Source organism: Drepanopeziza brunnea (genome assembly GCF_022702325.1).
Source record: "Drepanopeziza brunnea f. sp. 'multigermtubi' strain 214-2 chromosome Unknown ctg5, whole genome shotgun sequence".
NCBI classification, from domain to species: domain Eukaryota; kingdom Fungi; phylum Ascomycota; class Leotiomycetes; order Helotiales; family Drepanopezizaceae; genus Drepanopeziza; species Drepanopeziza brunnea.
In genome coordinates this window covers 2749135-2765242 of record NW_027094068.1, presented here as the reverse complement: position 1 = coordinate 2765242, position 16108 = coordinate 2749135, and the positions used below count along the sequence as shown (strand labels likewise).

Genomic DNA, 16108 nt, shown 5'->3' with positions numbered 1-16108 from the left:
GTGCTACTTTAGCTAACTAATACTGCTTCGATAAAAAGAACGAAGTACGTTCCGCTTTACTTAAGCTATAAAAGCTCGTTAGATTAACCGCGTCACGGGACTAAGACTTTAAGATAGCGTAATACGCTTTTAAAAGAATTCTTTTTAGCACCGGTGTATTATATTAAGTTTTCTTTTAAAGTTTAAGCTTTCGTATTCACTTTTTCTTTTATATTCGGCTGACTTCGGTCCGGCCTTGATTCTTGTCGTTACGCGACGTGAACAGCTCGCTTTTAGCTAGCTATAATAGTTTGTATATGCTTGACTTTCTTTTTTATAGTTTTCTTTTAATAAAAAGTTTTTTTCTATATAATCTATCTTATTTGTAAAAGAAAAGCGCATACGATAGTAGCTTTCGCTATAACACTTTGAATTGCTTTCTAAGGCCTTTTTGTATGTAACTCTTTAGCTTAATACGTCGCCGTACCTTATAAGAGGTCCTAGGGCGGCAGGCTTCGCCTGCTACCCGCCCGACGTAAATAAATACAACAACAACAACAACAACGGTCCCCCTCCCACCACTGAAGTGGGACCGCCACTACTAGTATAATAATACCAGACATCTACAACACAACTAATACTTAAACTGATAGTACTATTAAACACCTGTGTACCAATAAACACTCTCTCTTTTTCTTTCTTTTTCATCTGTCTTTCTTATTACAAAGCGTACTTTTAAGTAGCAATACAATCATACTGCCTTCGACAGCCGTAACAGCGCAGCCAGGTCGGCACCACCAAGGCGGGACACCCAGCAAAGCGGGACAGTAACAGTATACCACTTATTAAACAATAACTATTATTATAAAAAATTTAAAAAAATCTTTATATGCTTAAAAAATTATGCTTTACAAATGTGAACTAGAATTATAGAAATCTATTCATTTGTAGTAATCTAATAAATTAAAATGTAATGAAAAAATGGTTAAAAACTGTCTTAAATAATTCAAATTTACTTGTTTAACGCAAATATCTTAATAACTATAACCTTAATTTAAAAAAACGTTATATAAATCGAAAACAAATGATTTGATATATTATATCACTAAATGTATTAATTATTAAATCAAATTTGGTAATGATGCACGTATTTTTTTGATAGATTTAAATGAAAGTCCAATTTTCGTGTTCCTCGCTTATTCTAATATATACGCGGCAATTCTGATATATACGCAATACCAAAATCGAAAAGCATACACCAAAAGTACTATTTTTATTACTTTAACTCAACACAATAAAAGAATAAAAACTTGTAATTAAAATTCACTTAATTAATTAATATTAAACTCAATACGGCGCATCTTTTTATACAAAGATAATTATTATATAATAGTTGCTTGATTGTTTATTTATTAAAAAGGAGCAAATTTTACTGTCCCGCCTTGCTGGGTGTCCCGCCTTGGCAGTGCCGACTTGCTACAGCAAGTCGGTCAATTCTTTCGAATTAAAATTTAAGGAAACCGACGATTATTCTGTCCGTGAACTATGGCTCACGCTTGAATTTTAATTTTTTTTTCCCTCTGTCAGGTACTTTTGAGAGAGCCTGGAGAGCTCTTTAAAGGCGTAGTATGACAGCCTGCCTTGTTACCTGCAGTCAACTGATCACCTATTCAGGCCTAGCGCCTGTGGCCATATATATAGATCTCCTGAGCTCCTTCGAGCTTCCTGTTTCCTCTTCCTCACTGTGTATTCCAAGGTCGGAATTCATCAGTTCGTCATGTGCAAGGTTATTAAATTATCGCACTTGAAACGCAAAACCTATGCAGCAAAATAAGACGGGATGCATAAACTTTTTAGCAAAACTAATTCTAAGCGTTGTAACAGGTGCAATTATAAAGGTCGATAGGTATTGATGTACCGATACTTTTAATAAATCAATCATCATCCTCTTCTCCTACTCTTACGTGGCTATACTTTCTATAACCGCAGCACGAGAAGTGGAAATTATACTTGGAACACCGTTAATAAATGTATATGGCTAACGCTGCTGTTTAGGTATACGAAGTACATAGAGATGATTCTTTTGACGAAACCAGCACCATCAAGGTCTGGCCGCTAGCTGACCCAATCCAGATTGGTCAGAGGATCTTCTGTTCTTTAAGAAACCATGCGGCGGAGCTCGAGCATGAGCTAAAAGCGGCTTAGACGCATTTGAAAGAGGAGATGGCATCGTTGAGGAAGTATATGGAGGGGCGGAGCGACAATTCTCCACAAGAGCCTCTATAATCAGCGGATCTGCTCAATCCCTTAATGGCAGAGCAATTGCCATCACTGTTTTGGTCAGCTGTGTATACTTGAATCACCGTCCCCCCTTATATATGAGTGCTTGACCTTAAGGGCAGCGCAGAAGCAATTGGCGGCGTTGGCTCGTATCGCCGTGCCAGTGGAAGCTGATATGCGGTAGATCTGGGGTGTTGGAAGGAGGTGTGGTAGGGTAATAAGTAGAAAACAAAACCATGACTTACTCATAGAAGGTGCAACTGTAGCCCCAGGTATCGAGAGAGGAAATTTTATCCTGGAGTTCAGCCGGAACATTGACTTGAGATTCGTGAGCGACGATTTCAAAGAGGTTGGGAAGGGAAATCTTACTGCACTGGTGAAAAACTATAGGGACATACTGGCATTTGTGGTAAGCGGGATCCTCGCAAAGCAGGACGTCCATCGGGTCCTCAGGGTTCCTTGGAGGGCCAGGGGAAGGTGCTGCTGTCACGGCAGAGGCGGCGAGCAGAGCTGCGTAGATACTGTTGGTAAAAATCATATTGAGAGATGTTGTAAAATGGTATGGTATGGTGTGGTATGGTCTTCCAAGAGGCGAGGAATGGATGGATTATTATGATTCTGGTTGCTCGCGCGGGCTTTATACTCTCCCCATGAATAAATTTCGGGCCCAGTTTAGGCCCATAAATCATAGAGCGGTGGTTTCTTAATGGCTCAAAGCCTTGTCAACTCCACTGTATAGACTAAATACTGGCTCAAAGATACTTTTCAAAGCTGAATCCTTATAAGTTGATTGGTTTAAGCCCTGGTAGGATCCCTTGCGAAATTATACTTTCGACATTTATTCAAGGGGAGAGTAACGATATACCACGGTACAGGCCTAAGTATTACCCCTCGAGGGTGCCTTAAAAGTTTAGTTTCCACTTTAAAACCCCTGTTTTCCGTACCCTCGAGGGGTAATACTTACGCCTGCGACGTAGTACAATCTACCCACGGTACAGGCCTAAGTATTACCCCTCGAGGGTGCCTCAAAAGTTTAGTTTCCACTTTAAACCCCCTGTTTTCCCTACTCTCGAGGGGTAATACTTACGCCTGCGACGTAGTACTACTACTACTACGTAGTACTACTACTCTCCCCCCCCCATGAATAAATGTCGGACCCAGTTTAGGCCCATAAATCATAGAGCGGTGGTTTCTTAATGGCTCAAAGCCCTGTCAATTCCACTGTATAGACTAAATACTGGCTCAAAGATACTTTCCAAAGCTGAATCCTTATAAGTTGATTGGTTTAAGCCTTGGTAAGATCCCCTTGCGAAATTATACTTTCGACATTTATTCATGGGGGGGGAGAGTACCGGTACATTTCGTCTGAGCTGTTTCTCCGCCCTGTCCCCGTTATACTCGAACTCTGGATAGATTAATCTTCTTCGTATTAATCAAACGGGTTTTGGAGCAGATCAGAGTATCGAAAGAATGCCTAATTGAATCTGAAGGCAAATACCGTGCGAGGTATAAACTGATTTAAATGAATCCAGGCAAGTGGCACGCCGTGCGCGGTAGAAACGGACAACGGCGGAAAGTGGCCGATTGGCAAGAAATGATTATTACATATAAGTATCAGAATCTTCAGTTTCGAGCAGCCAAATTGCTCGCTTCCGTATTACAACGCTGGATTCTGCTCGCCGAGTCATCCTGTTTCTCGATTTGCGAAGCAGTATCTTGCTGGGCCCACCGCGCACGGCTTGCCATGGACTCGTTTAAAGCAAACTTCTTACTTCGTCGCAGACGAAACAAATCTGCATTTACCGGTACTGCAAAGGGGTCTAAAAATAGGCATGTTCTATAAATACTTTTTAAAAGTATATTTGTTTCAGTGAAGACGAAGGTACTATTACCACGGTACAGGCCTAAGTATTACCCCTCGAGGGTGCCTCAAAAGTCTAGTTTCCACTTTAAAACCCCTGGTTAGCCTACCCTCGAGGGGTAATACTTACGCCTGCGACGTAGTACTACGTACGTCCCAGGCGTAAGTACGCAATACGTACTAGTAGTATTCCTTACCCCTCGAGGGTCGGGTAACCAATGGGGTTTAAAGTGGAAAGTAGAATTTTGAGGCACCCTCGAGGGGTAATACTACGTACTACCGGTAATACTACGTACGTAGTACTTCGTACTGTTTAGGCCTGTACCGTGGGTAATTGGGTGCCGCCCAGAGCTTTTTGAGGCCTCGACCGAGCGGTGTTGTGGTGGCCTGAGGCTACCAGGCCTCTTAAGCCCACGTGCGCGCTAGGGGAGTACATGGACTTCTCCCACCAAGGAGAACTTACAAGTAGAAATATCATCCTTTCCACATACAGCTGAACGACTCGTATCAAAGGTGAGAAGGTCGATCGATGTATACTGTCACGTGTCCTGGCCCCACGACACACACAAGCTGTCCCCCGCGATTCAAGGGTGCACGTGTCACCAAGGCAGTGCATGGACCTGGGGGCTTGTCACTGGTACCGGTACCTATGCCGGTACTACAAGTTCTAGAAACTACAAGTTCTAGAAACTTCTAGAACTTTCTTCCTCCTATGACCTAGTGTTATTACCCAGTATATCTACAAACACGTACGTCACTTGGAGAATCGATTTGTCGATATCATGTTTTCATTTATCAATGAGAGACCTAGTTTCCATCCCCTAACCTCTTTCCCTCCTTCCGAAAAGCATTGAGTTCAACTCTGTTGTCAAAGAAAATAAAAAGAGCAGTCCAACTGCCCAATACCGGTAGATCTCAGCTCTAGAGTAGAGTCCAACCCACAACCCGTTCCGTCGCCAATCCCATGCCTACCGGCATCATAGCCCCGCAATGGGCAAAGCGAGCGAGCGAGCGAGGCTTTTATTGTAGCTAGTTCCAGCCGCAAGGAACTACGAGGATCGCGCCAGCTTGGGGATTGGAGCTCGTAGTAGGGTTTTTTTGCTGCAAAGTATTGGCATCTGTGCAGAAATCTCCCGCAATATTTGCCAAATCGTCGCCTGCGACGACCGTATAGTAGCCATTTCCCTCGCTATCGCCCTGGATCCTAGAGCAATCGCGCTTTCGAGTTTTGCAAGGAACTGAGAGAAAGGCTCCTGTTTCAAAAGAAGTGGCATGGTTCATAACTTTCAACTCTCCTGCAGAGCTGCAAAAGTCAGCCGCGATATTTTCCCAAGTGTCGGATGTTGTAATTGTATAAAAGCCGGTGCCTGCGGGTTTGCCACTAGCATTGGGCCTGCAGCTTCGACGGAAAGCGGTTGCGACGCCGAGGAAAGAGGCGAGCAAGAAGAGGCTGTTATTGAAACGCATGGTAGAGTTGGTAGATAAAAGTAATCGTTTGAACGAGTTGAGCTTATAAGAAGATGGTTGAGTAGTACAATGAAGTAGTACAGTGATGGAGGAATTGCTCATATTATATAGTAGTGACTGCGAGATGGCTCGGCAATATCGCATATATTCTTTTGATCGCTACGTAATATGAAAAATACGAGCAGTACGTAATTGTCGGCTCGCTTAAGTCGGCCTCCTGGTGTATATCCTTTCGTATCGGAAGTATAATTTCGCAAGAGATCTTACCAGGGCTTAAACCAATCAATTTATTAGGGTTCAGCTTTGAAAAGCATTTTTGAGCCAGTATTTAGTCTATACAATGGAGTTGACAGGGCTTTGGGCCATTAAGAAACCACCGCTCCATGATTTATGGGCCTAAACTGGGTCCGACATGTATCGTAGTACTACGTAGTATCCATGGGGAGGAGAGTGAAGGATATACGGTACGTAGTATAGTAAATAGACTTTTAGACTCTTATAAGGGGCCGGTGTACGTAATATACGTAGTACGTAGTATGTAGTTTTTGTTTCACTTGGCCCTCCCTGAATCGAAAGTCATTCTAAATATATCTATAGTAAAATTTTGCCATTTACGCTCAGCTAACCATAGCTAGTATATCCTAGAATCACTGGTACATGCAGTAAGGAAAAAATAATTGCTCTTCGTAAGGCTGGCCTGGCTAATCTCTTAACATCCATTCATATCTATGCACGTCGGCAATACATCGTTACAGGAACTTCCGTTCCGGATTGCTATTAGGTAGGGTTTAACAGAGCGGAAGACGTGAACGCACATACCACGGTATAGGCGCAATTGTTACACTCTTGAGGGTGCTTCAAAAGATTAGTTTCCACCTGAAAGCCCCTGGTTACCCTATCCTCAAGGGTGTAACAGTTACGCCTGTACCGTGGTACTACGTGGTAGTACGTTGTACGAAGGTTCTCTCCATCCCCTCACCGAAAGCAAAAACAACGGTTAAAAAATACGAAGTACCGGTATACGATGATCCTCCGTACCGTACAACTAGGTTGTCGGACCCAGTTTAGCTTTACAAATCGTACTTAAAGCGGTGGTTTCTGAATGGCTCAGAGCCCTGTCGATTCTATTGCTCAGACTAAATATAGTACTGTTCCATTCGTACTGTAAAGCAGGAGAGAAACAGCTTTCTCGGCAGTAACTTCGTCGTCGTTGAATCGCCGACTATCGACTCTGTAGGGTACGGACAACCGATTATATGATGGCCCCGGCACCGATTCGAGTCACGTTCTGCAAGCTTGGCGATGACAGGCCATCTGTGTGTGGCATTCTCTATCCATTCCTCCCCAGCGGCAGTCTTGCTGATCACATAGAGAAGAAGAACGAGCTCGGTGAGCAGCGAGTTTGAGTACCTACTCGCGAATCTGGCCTGCGCGAGCTTCTTGCTTTATGAGATTTGGTTGTATTAGTAGGAGTTGACCTCGCAATACAATAGGGTCTCGAAATCTATGGTTGCAGCCTCCTTTGCGACCATTACTTCTTGGTAATTGTCAAGAGATGTTTCTGATGCCCATTCTTATGGCCAGTCTTGCAGGCGACCTGGCATTTCTCTGGGATAAGAGCGCGGAGGGTGGTTTCTGTCAAGTAAAATCAGAACTCATTGTTACCACGGAAATTCTCTGCTGATTAGTCGGCAATCGAGGCCGGACTTCGTATACTCGAGTCCTGTGTAGAGGCGAAGTCGGCATCCGAAATAAAGGCCAGTGCAGATAATCCCGGGTGTTTAAATGCAACCTCCGTTGCGAGCGCAGATCGGCCGGTCTACAGTCCTTCCACTTCCAAGACAAATGACCCTCTGGACTATGCTCTCTCTACCGACCTCCAAAGCCAGCTCGTCTCTGTACTCAGAACTGCCAGGACATCCTCTGAGAAGGCTATACCTCTCGTCAAAAATATCCTCGAAAATGGCCATTCTATATTTCGAAAAATTCTGTAAGAAAGCCAGCCGCAAGACATTATCAGCGAAGCAAGATCTCGCATTTGAATGCACTATAGCGAACGATCGATCCCGTCCGGCTATATAAAGAATGCTTCCTATACGATAGAAAAAGATTATTCATGCAAAGAATTCAAGTAGAAAGAGGGTGATGCAATACTGGTTGATACTGGTTGAAGGATTAGTGTTATCAGCTTTCATGCAGGCCTCGCTTTTATCCCTGCAAGAAGAAACAAAAACAAAATGCATCCACGATGAAACATGAACTAGTGAAGCGGGAGAGAACGGAAATCTAGTTACAATTTCATATCATAAGTAATTCTCTTTAAAGTTCGATATATGTGAAATGTAGTTATGCTAATTATACATATCCTGTGGAAGGTTGTTCTATGCGTGTCGATTAAAAACGAGCTGGATTTTCTCGATCTTCTTTGCTTTTCCTCCCTTTTCTTTTGCATATTTCTTACCTGTGGTCTATTTATCTTCCTTTCTGGCTACCCTTCTCCTTTCCTTCTAGGCGAACGAAGACCGGCTGCTGAGCGCGCATATCATTTATTTATCATGCAGACGACTTGGAGCCAGATAAATGAATGGCTATACTAGTTATTCACAGCGTAGCATGAAAGAAAACCAGGTACTCCGAGAGACGTTCATATTCTTGAATTTTTTCAAGATTGATTATTAGTTCAACGCATTTTGCTACTATTAGGTCCAGCTCCAACTTCGCCTAAATACAGGACTTCTGCGGCATACACCAGTCTCTATCTACGAAAAGACCTTGAACTCAACCAACCTGACTTTCTGTCCCGGCTTGGGCGTGAATACCAACCTGATCATCTTCGTCTCCGCCTCCGTCCACAGGGCATCTGTGATTCCATTCGCAACAGCATCGCTGTACTTCGCACCGCTCACGTCCACCCATTTCTCACCGGAATGAGCCTGTACCCGGTAGCTTTCCGGCACGCCGAAGCCCGCTGCCGCAGCGGAATCCTGATAGAATGCAATTTCGGCCCGCGACGTGCGGGTGGCGGCCTCGAACTCGATCTGGAGCCACATCTCCTCACCCGCGCCCGCGGGGGTGTCCCAGCCGTGAGGCTTCTCCGGGAAGAACCAGACGCGACCGTCGATGGCGGAGTGTACCTTCGCAGCGTCTTGTTCGGCCTCTGACACGTTGACGCGGGGCCACGGCGTGGAGGCTTGCAGCTGGACCGAGACGGGGATCGGGCTTTTGAACTCGGGGGGAGGGGCTTGGCGGGCGACGTCTTTGACGATGAGGCGGTCTGCTTTTGCGGAAGAGGCGCGCACCTGTCCGTCGACTTCGACGATCAGGCCCTGGCGTCCGTACTGGCTCCCGTCGGCATCCCACTGGACGGCGACGTCGTGTCCGTGGTACAGGATGCGCTCGGCCCGGAAGTACTTGATGGTGTCGTCGATGGTGGGGTGGACTTCGAGCGTGTCGTCGGCGCGGGGACGGATGCCTACCAGGCCGGAGAGGATCAGGTCGACAAAGCTGGAGTGGAAGTAGTGCGGCGAGCGAGCGAGGCCCACGATCGGAGAGCCCGTGTCGGGGTAGTAGTCCTCTTCGATGTCGAGAATGTTGTCACGGTTCGGGTTGTAGTGCAGCTGGGCATACTGTGTCAGGATCCGGACGTAGTCGGCCCTCGAGACGGCGCCGCTGGAAGATGGGTAGTGATCCAGGAGGTTGCTGAGCGCACCAAGCACCTGTGCGGTCTGGTAGGGCCAGGCCGGGCCGTTCCATTGACACTCGGGGTGCGTGCCTTCGTAGCGATACTGTCGCATGTAGAATTCGTAGCTGGGCTCGTTGGTGCGGAGTCCCTTCTCGCCTTGGAAGCCCGAGGTGTTCGTGAGATGGCTCCAGCTCTTGCCGTACTGTGCCTCGTCATCCGGGAGGTTGTGGAGCCAGGGAACATATCCCGCGAGCTCACGGCCACGGATCGGGTCCCAGTACTTGACATGGTCGTTGCTGACATGGTAGCGGTCGATGAAGTGCTCCAGGGTCGAGCTCCACAGAGATTCCTGGACGCCTGCCTTGAGAGCCGTAGCCCGGGAACGGAACGCGCTGGCGAGGGCTGCGTCGCCTTGCAGTTCTGCAATGTTGGCGATCGCCAGGGCGTTCGCGTACTGGTATGAGTTGATCGTGGGACGGAATGCCTCGCCGCCGCGGAAGCCGTCCTTGCCCCCGGACGCGTCAATGCTCGCGATGGTATACTCCGTGGCGTCGGTCAGGGGCTGGATCCAGTAGAGACCCTTCGCGGTGTCAAACCTTCCAAAGGTGAAACTCCCATTCCACGCAGCGTAAACGGCTTGCATCTCGTCCAAGAGGGGAGTGGCATCGTCCGCAATACCATCCACGAGGTATGACTGCCAGACCGAGTCGGCCATGACCTCGGAGAACTGATGTTTGTTGCTGTCCGAGCTGAGGATGAAGTTGGCATATTCGCGCTTGAAGCGGAGATCCCGACACCAGCGGCCCTCTCTCAGGTGAAATCCCGTCGCATCGTTCAGGGAAGCCCATGGGTTGGTCTGCCAGCCGACGTTGTCGAGGAACTCGGTCGAGATGAAACCCTTTGGGCCGAGATCACGCTGATGCGCGCGGAAGAGGTTCCATCGGTAATAGTAGACGTCGTCGATGATGGAAGAGCTGGACTCGAACAGCGGGATGCGATCTTGGAACCAGGCGAAATCGTTGCCAAAGTGCTTCTTGATCAAAACATCTGCGTCGAGGGATCCCAGGGCGAGACTAACATAACTGATGTGGAAGAGAAATAGGGACCTCATGGTCTTTGGCGAGATAGTAAACGAAAGGAGTTACCTAGTTGAGGTACCGGTAGAGGGATGCTTTTTGACTGGCATGTCAGAGCCCGGGACATTGATCACTTCATATGCCCCCATAGTATTCCAAATTTCTATGACGCCAATGCCCTGTATCATCATGTATTACATTATATTATTAGATGGATTTCGGCGCCGAGTTATTATATGGAGTTAGTGTGGGAATAGGTATGGACTGCGCCCGGAGTAGGCACATGGAGGACTTGAAGACTAAAGATAGACCGCAGGATGGCCCGCGCACTAGCCCGGCTTAGACGTTAGCACTACTACCGGTACCTACTACTACCTACAACTACACCTACCACACTCCACATACTTAAAATAGCATCCCTCTTCGGTCTTACGAACACACATCACCTAGGGATGTGATATCAACCGTAAGAGTCCTACTTTGGAACTCAGTGCCACAGCTAAGAGTCTAATACCGCAAGGTGGACGGGTTTCAAGAGTCGATGATCACTGAGCTTAAAGGCAGGTACTATTTAGGTACGTAGGTGTTTAGGCATTTTCAACAGTGCTCTGACCTTTTTTTTTCCTTTTTTTTTTTTCCGAAAGAGACGATCATTACACCATAGCCTCCAACACTAGGAATAGTTTACCGAGTAATCCGTTTCGGTCCGTTCCGTTGAAAGAAACCCGTCCCAAGAGCCGTCCTAACGCTGCGCTGATGTAGGTAATAGAGACCTAGATGTTACAATCCAACATCGATGAATTACCGCAATCAGTTTATAACCCGTTTCAGTCAAGTAGAATAGCACTTTTAGATCGATTGAATTCTTAGAGCTATCCCGCTACCCCGCCAGTTATGAATACTGCATTGTTGGCAGTAAATTATACGCGCACCAATCAAAACATTCGCGCACCAATCAAAACATCCCGTTTCCCTACCCAAGAGAAACGGGTAACCGCTCCAATAGAGAATACGGAAATGCGTTTGGGATACGATCTCCGGCGGGAAGGATTTGTTTTGAATGTATTTTAGGATACGAGGTATAATAGTATTTTCTTACATTTTCGGCTGTTGCGGTTGCCGAGCCGATGCCAATCAGCGTCTTTACGAGATGCGTTTTTCGTCTCTTGTCCGTATTTTCTATCCTATTAAGCTTTTATGGATCTACGGTGTAGAACTTTCAGATGCACTCTAAGTTCGGTATTAGTTCATAGTAAAGTATGCATGAAAGCAACATCGATTACTAGTCAGATATTCAAGAGAGGTCTTGAACTAAATAAGTACGTTGACGTAAATGGCAGGCAGCTTACGTAATCGCAAAGCGAGCTTGGAAATGCTTTGACTTGCGTACGTATAATGCAAATCTTTGCTCCTTTCTTCTCCTCCTCCCTCTTCTCTCTCTCCTATCCTCTCGATTCTATTCCTAGTCTTGAATTTGAAGTGCACGCCCTAGTCTTTGCAGATGTGGCATTTGTTGCATTCTTGCTCAACCGTACCGTCCAAAGCAATTCGAGTGATGCGGGCGGTTTTCGAAAGCATGGCTTCTACCACTTGAAAGTCGCAAGAAGTACCTAGCAAAAGGGAAAGTACTCCAAAGGCCGTTCATAATATATCTATATTCAATTCATCAATTGATATTCGAGGTATAATAATTAACGCGATTAATAGTAAGGTTGCAACGCGGAATTGTGACCCGGAACGTACGAATTCAGTAGTACATAGTATGTGCGCTGGTATGTATTAGCAAGTGGAGGCGAAGCCGAAGCGAAACATGCCGGTTAGAATTAGAATTAGAATTAGAATTAGAATTAGAATTAGAATTATTTAAACTTAAGGGGGACTGTAACTTGGAGAGAGTAGGTACTCGTGCTGGCAGTAAGTACGTAGTATGCTTCCATGCGTTGATCTTTTTGAACTGGGGAAAGGAGTCGCAACGCCCTGTACGGAGTATAGCTGGCCACGCCTAAATTTAGTAAATTTGACTCTATATTTGGGATGATACTTTAAGTAGCGAGTTAGAGCTAAGGCTTTGGGTGTCACGACTGGGTCTACGTAATACTATCCCCTCTCCCCTCCATCCCCCTCACTTGAATAAGAGACGAGAAGTATGTTTTTACTAGGGCTTGACTAGGGGGTTGTAACCCTAACGCTTGGGAAGTAGTTCCTTTAGAATTCATTATTTCTTTGTACTATAGTTCGTAGTAAAGTCGATATCAAGCAATGATTCATGCATAAAAAGCACTTAGAAAATACTCAAAAATCAATATATGCGTTAATTTGCCACATCTACGTAGTAATAAGCGGTCAGCTTTACGATCAAAATATGCTTACACCAGGTGGGTCCATCGTAGTAATACAGTACCGGTAGTAGTAGTACCGGTAGTAGTAGTACCGGTAGTGGTACTTCGGTAGTATTTATTATTTCAACGTCAATTGCGGGTCCTAAGAATCCGACTTAAGAGTATTTCGACGTGCCGGCACTAGGTACAGTAAATGGGCTTGCCAATGCCCAATGCCCAATGCCACACCCAACCCTATACCATGTACCACATAAAACATCGAAATCTACCACTGTTCGCTCCGCAATGGTGGTAGCACTGCAATCCGATTTCTTTACACTCTACACCCCATCATCCATCGAATGTTAATATCTGTTTTAAAACCGTTTCGGTATTACTAGATCACTCACCTACGGCGCAGCAGTCCGCATCTGCATCTGCACGACACCAGCACCACACCAGCCGCAGGCCGCAGGGAAGGGGACCAGTACAGTAGTAAGCATAAAACTAAAGAAAGGGTTCGTGGGTGCTGCGTTAAGTTTTCACTATCCTGATTGGGTTGGCTGGTTTCTGTACTCTCCCTAAGTATGAATACATGTCGAAAGTACTACGTATAATTTTGCAAGGGATCTTACCAGGTCTTGAACCGATCAACTTACGCAGTATAAGGATTTATTCAGCCTTGAAAAGTATCTTTGAGCCAGTACTTTATCTATGCAATGGAGTTGGCAGGGCTTTAAGCCATTCAGAAATCACCGCTCTACGATTTTTAGAGCTAAACTGGGTCCGACATTTATTCATTGGGGGGGAGGTAGTATCACCCTCCCCAAAACCCAGATATGCAGCTATTCAATGTTATTTCTGATGCAGCCATTCAACGTAGTTTGGACGCAGCCATTGAATATGATTTTGCGGCTTCTACAGTGTACAGGTTCGTTCGGGTCATAGATTTAGCTTACTATATATCAATCAGGCTTCTCCCTGTTCTACTTTCTTGAGCATTCCAAGATTGATTCATCTTTGAGCTTTGAGTTTACCGAGAACTCTAGTGTATAGATATTACAGAAAACTACTTCCCACAGTCCCGCTCTTCACGCTCATCTGTACCACGATCGATCGTTTGATACTAGGCGAGCCGCATGATTGACATAGAGCCGAAGCCAAGATGGGAGACCGCACGCTCGAGCACCCCGAGCAAGAGGCTCATCGTGTGCTGCGATGGGACGTGGAATGCCGGGGATGACGGACAGTCGCTTACCAACGTTGCTAAAATCTCACGTTGCATTGCGGATGTCGACGACTGGAATGGGATGAAGGACGTGGTACAGATCGTATACTACGTGCGCGGCGTGGGAACCGGAACGTGGAAGAACGCCAACGTATAGGGTGGGATGTTTGGGAAAGGTAATAAGCCTCCCTCGCTCGCGATATGTATTTGTACCACAGGTTCGACCTCGCGACTGACTTATAGCGAGAGCGGCACAGGAATCGGAAAGTCCATCCGAGCAGCTTACACCTTCATCTGCACGAACAGGTCCAACCAGCACGACGAGATTGTGCTCATCGGATTCTCACAAGGTGCCTTCGCCGCGAGATGCGTCGCCCAATTCGTCCAAGACGTCGGCCTCCTGACCAAAAGCGGTCTGCGGCATCTCCGCGAACTCTTCAAGATCTGGAAACATCTCGGACCTGCGGATGACAGGTCGGTATTGGAAAAGATGCGCGAGAAGCTCCAGAATTACGAGGAGCTAGTCCCAGACGTCAAGATCCGGGCCTGTGCCATGTGGGATACTGTCTCTGCAATTGGAGCCGCAGAGATTCCCGTGCTAAAGCATCTCCCAAAGCATTTCCCAAAGGGGTGAGCCCCTGCTCAACGATACCGTATGAATAATAGGACGACACCGGCGAATGTCAAGCTTGCAGTTCAGGCCCTTGCTCTTGGGTAGCAGCGAAAGCTGTTCGTTTCCTTCAATCGAACCCTCCCGCAGAGTCTACTGGACAAGTCTTGATCTAGAAATAGTTCGCTGGAAACCACAGTGGTGTTAGGAGCGGCAACGACGATATGACGGTTGCAAACATTACCCTGGCCTGGATGGTAACCCAGCTTATGGACACTATACAGTTCAACAAGGGAAATCTGTGGGCAATCACGACTCCTCGGCCTTGGGCCAAGCCGTCTTAGAACGATGATCCAATAGCAGAGTCGGATAGCGAAGCAAGATTGTGCAAAGTTATTGCTACGTCGCGAATCTCTTCAGGATTGTGTATGTATAGCGCATTCCTTCTATTACAGGCCACCGCTAACAAGTCACAGTGAAATCGGACACATCGTGGATGTCATGGATGATGGCCTTGTTCTACCATGAACCCCGAATCCCGGTACCGGAGCAACCTTCATGGCTCGAAGCCGAATGCCGCCGTATCTTTGGAAACGAAAACCAGCGTCCGAGTGATGCGAACCACGTCGTCGAATACCATCACAGCGTATACATTCTGCGCCACTGGGCATTGCCAATAACGCCCAGCTTGCGCCTGCAATCGACCAGGAAGCCGAGAAGTCTAAGAACGACGTCCTCCGCATCGCCGAAGAAATACGATCCACTCGCTTCGGAAAGGTCATGTTCAGGGCTGAGCTGCTGAAACGGTGGGCCAACCACATTTTATGGCCCATGTCAATCTCAGGCAAGCCAAAGATTGGGAGGAAACCATTATCACGGACGATAAACGGTACAAAGAACGAGTCACGGGAGACTTGCTTGAAGAGGCATCGTACGAAGCGGGAATTCCCATCTGCGCCATCCTTTCAGCCTTCTACAAACTCGCCGAGCGAGACGCCGAGGACGACGAAGATAGAGGAGGCTCCATCGACAACATCTATGCAGACGATACGCAGGGCCAAGAGCCCGAGTCCTGGGCTGAGATATGGAAGGAGAAGAAGCCATTCAGCCAGCCTGCAACGCCGGCCGCTATGTTCAGGTTTAAGATTCTCGATGAAGACGAAGCCAGCGCGGCGAGGACGAAGGCGAAGGCGAGCAAGGTGGAGCTCGAGCTCACGACGGAGCGCATCAGGAACCGGAAGCCGGTTTTGGTGTTTACCAGGACGTACCCGCCGTTGATGGGACGGGCGCACGAGATGGCAAAGCCGGTGGAGAAGGTGTCTTTGGCAACGAGGATTTCGAGGGTAGTGAGCCATGCTGAGCTTCCTAATAGAGTGCCGCCGTGCAAGAAGTGTTGTATGATCTGGAAGAAGAAAGATTGAAGACGATGCTTTTCTTCTGTTCTTTTCTTTTTCTTTTTCTTTTTCTTTTTCTTTTTCTTTTTCTTTTTCTTTTTCTTTTTCTTTTTCTTTTTCTTTTTCTTCTTCATCTTCTTCTTTTTTTTCTTCTTCTTCTTTTTCTTCTTCTTCTTCTTTTTTTTTCTTTTTCTTCTTTTTGTAGTACTTGCG

General features: G+C 46.5%; 3 protein-coding genes across 3 annotated transcripts; 1 reads left to right on the top strand and 2 right to left on the bottom strand.

Annotated features, from left to right (window-relative positions):
- Nucleotides 1-2180: 2180 nt before the first annotated feature.
- On the bottom strand, nucleotides 2181-2797 carry L3040_004066 (uncharacterized protein; the record flags this gene model as incomplete). The annotated part of the gene is made up of 3 exons (XM_066156655.1): nucleotides 2181-2310; nucleotides 2505-2577; nucleotides 2629-2797. The coding sequence occupies 3 exons, from the start codon at nucleotides 2795-2797 to the stop codon at nucleotides 2181-2183; spliced, it is 372 nt and encodes a 123-aa protein (XP_066012226.1).
- Nucleotides 2798-8346: 5549 nt separating this feature from the next.
- On the bottom strand, nucleotides 8347-10380 carry L3040_004065 (uncharacterized protein; the record flags this gene model as incomplete). Its single annotated transcript, XM_007291637.2, has 1 exon — nucleotides 8347-10380. One exon carries the CDS (start codon nucleotides 10378-10380, stop codon nucleotides 8347-8349), a length of 2034 nt encoding a protein of 677 aa, XP_007291699.2.
- Nucleotides 10381-13802: 3422 nt separating this feature from the next.
- Nucleotides 13803-15922, top strand: L3040_004064 (uncharacterized protein; the record flags this gene model as incomplete). The annotated part of the gene is made up of 6 exons (XM_066156654.1): nucleotides 13803-14042; nucleotides 14139-14521; nucleotides 14701-14758; nucleotides 14846-14927; nucleotides 14978-15278; nucleotides 15346-15922. 6 exons carry the CDS (start codon nucleotides 13803-13805, stop codon nucleotides 15920-15922), a joined length of 1641 nt encoding a protein of 546 aa, XP_066012225.1.
- Nucleotides 15923-16108: the final 186 nt, after the last annotated feature.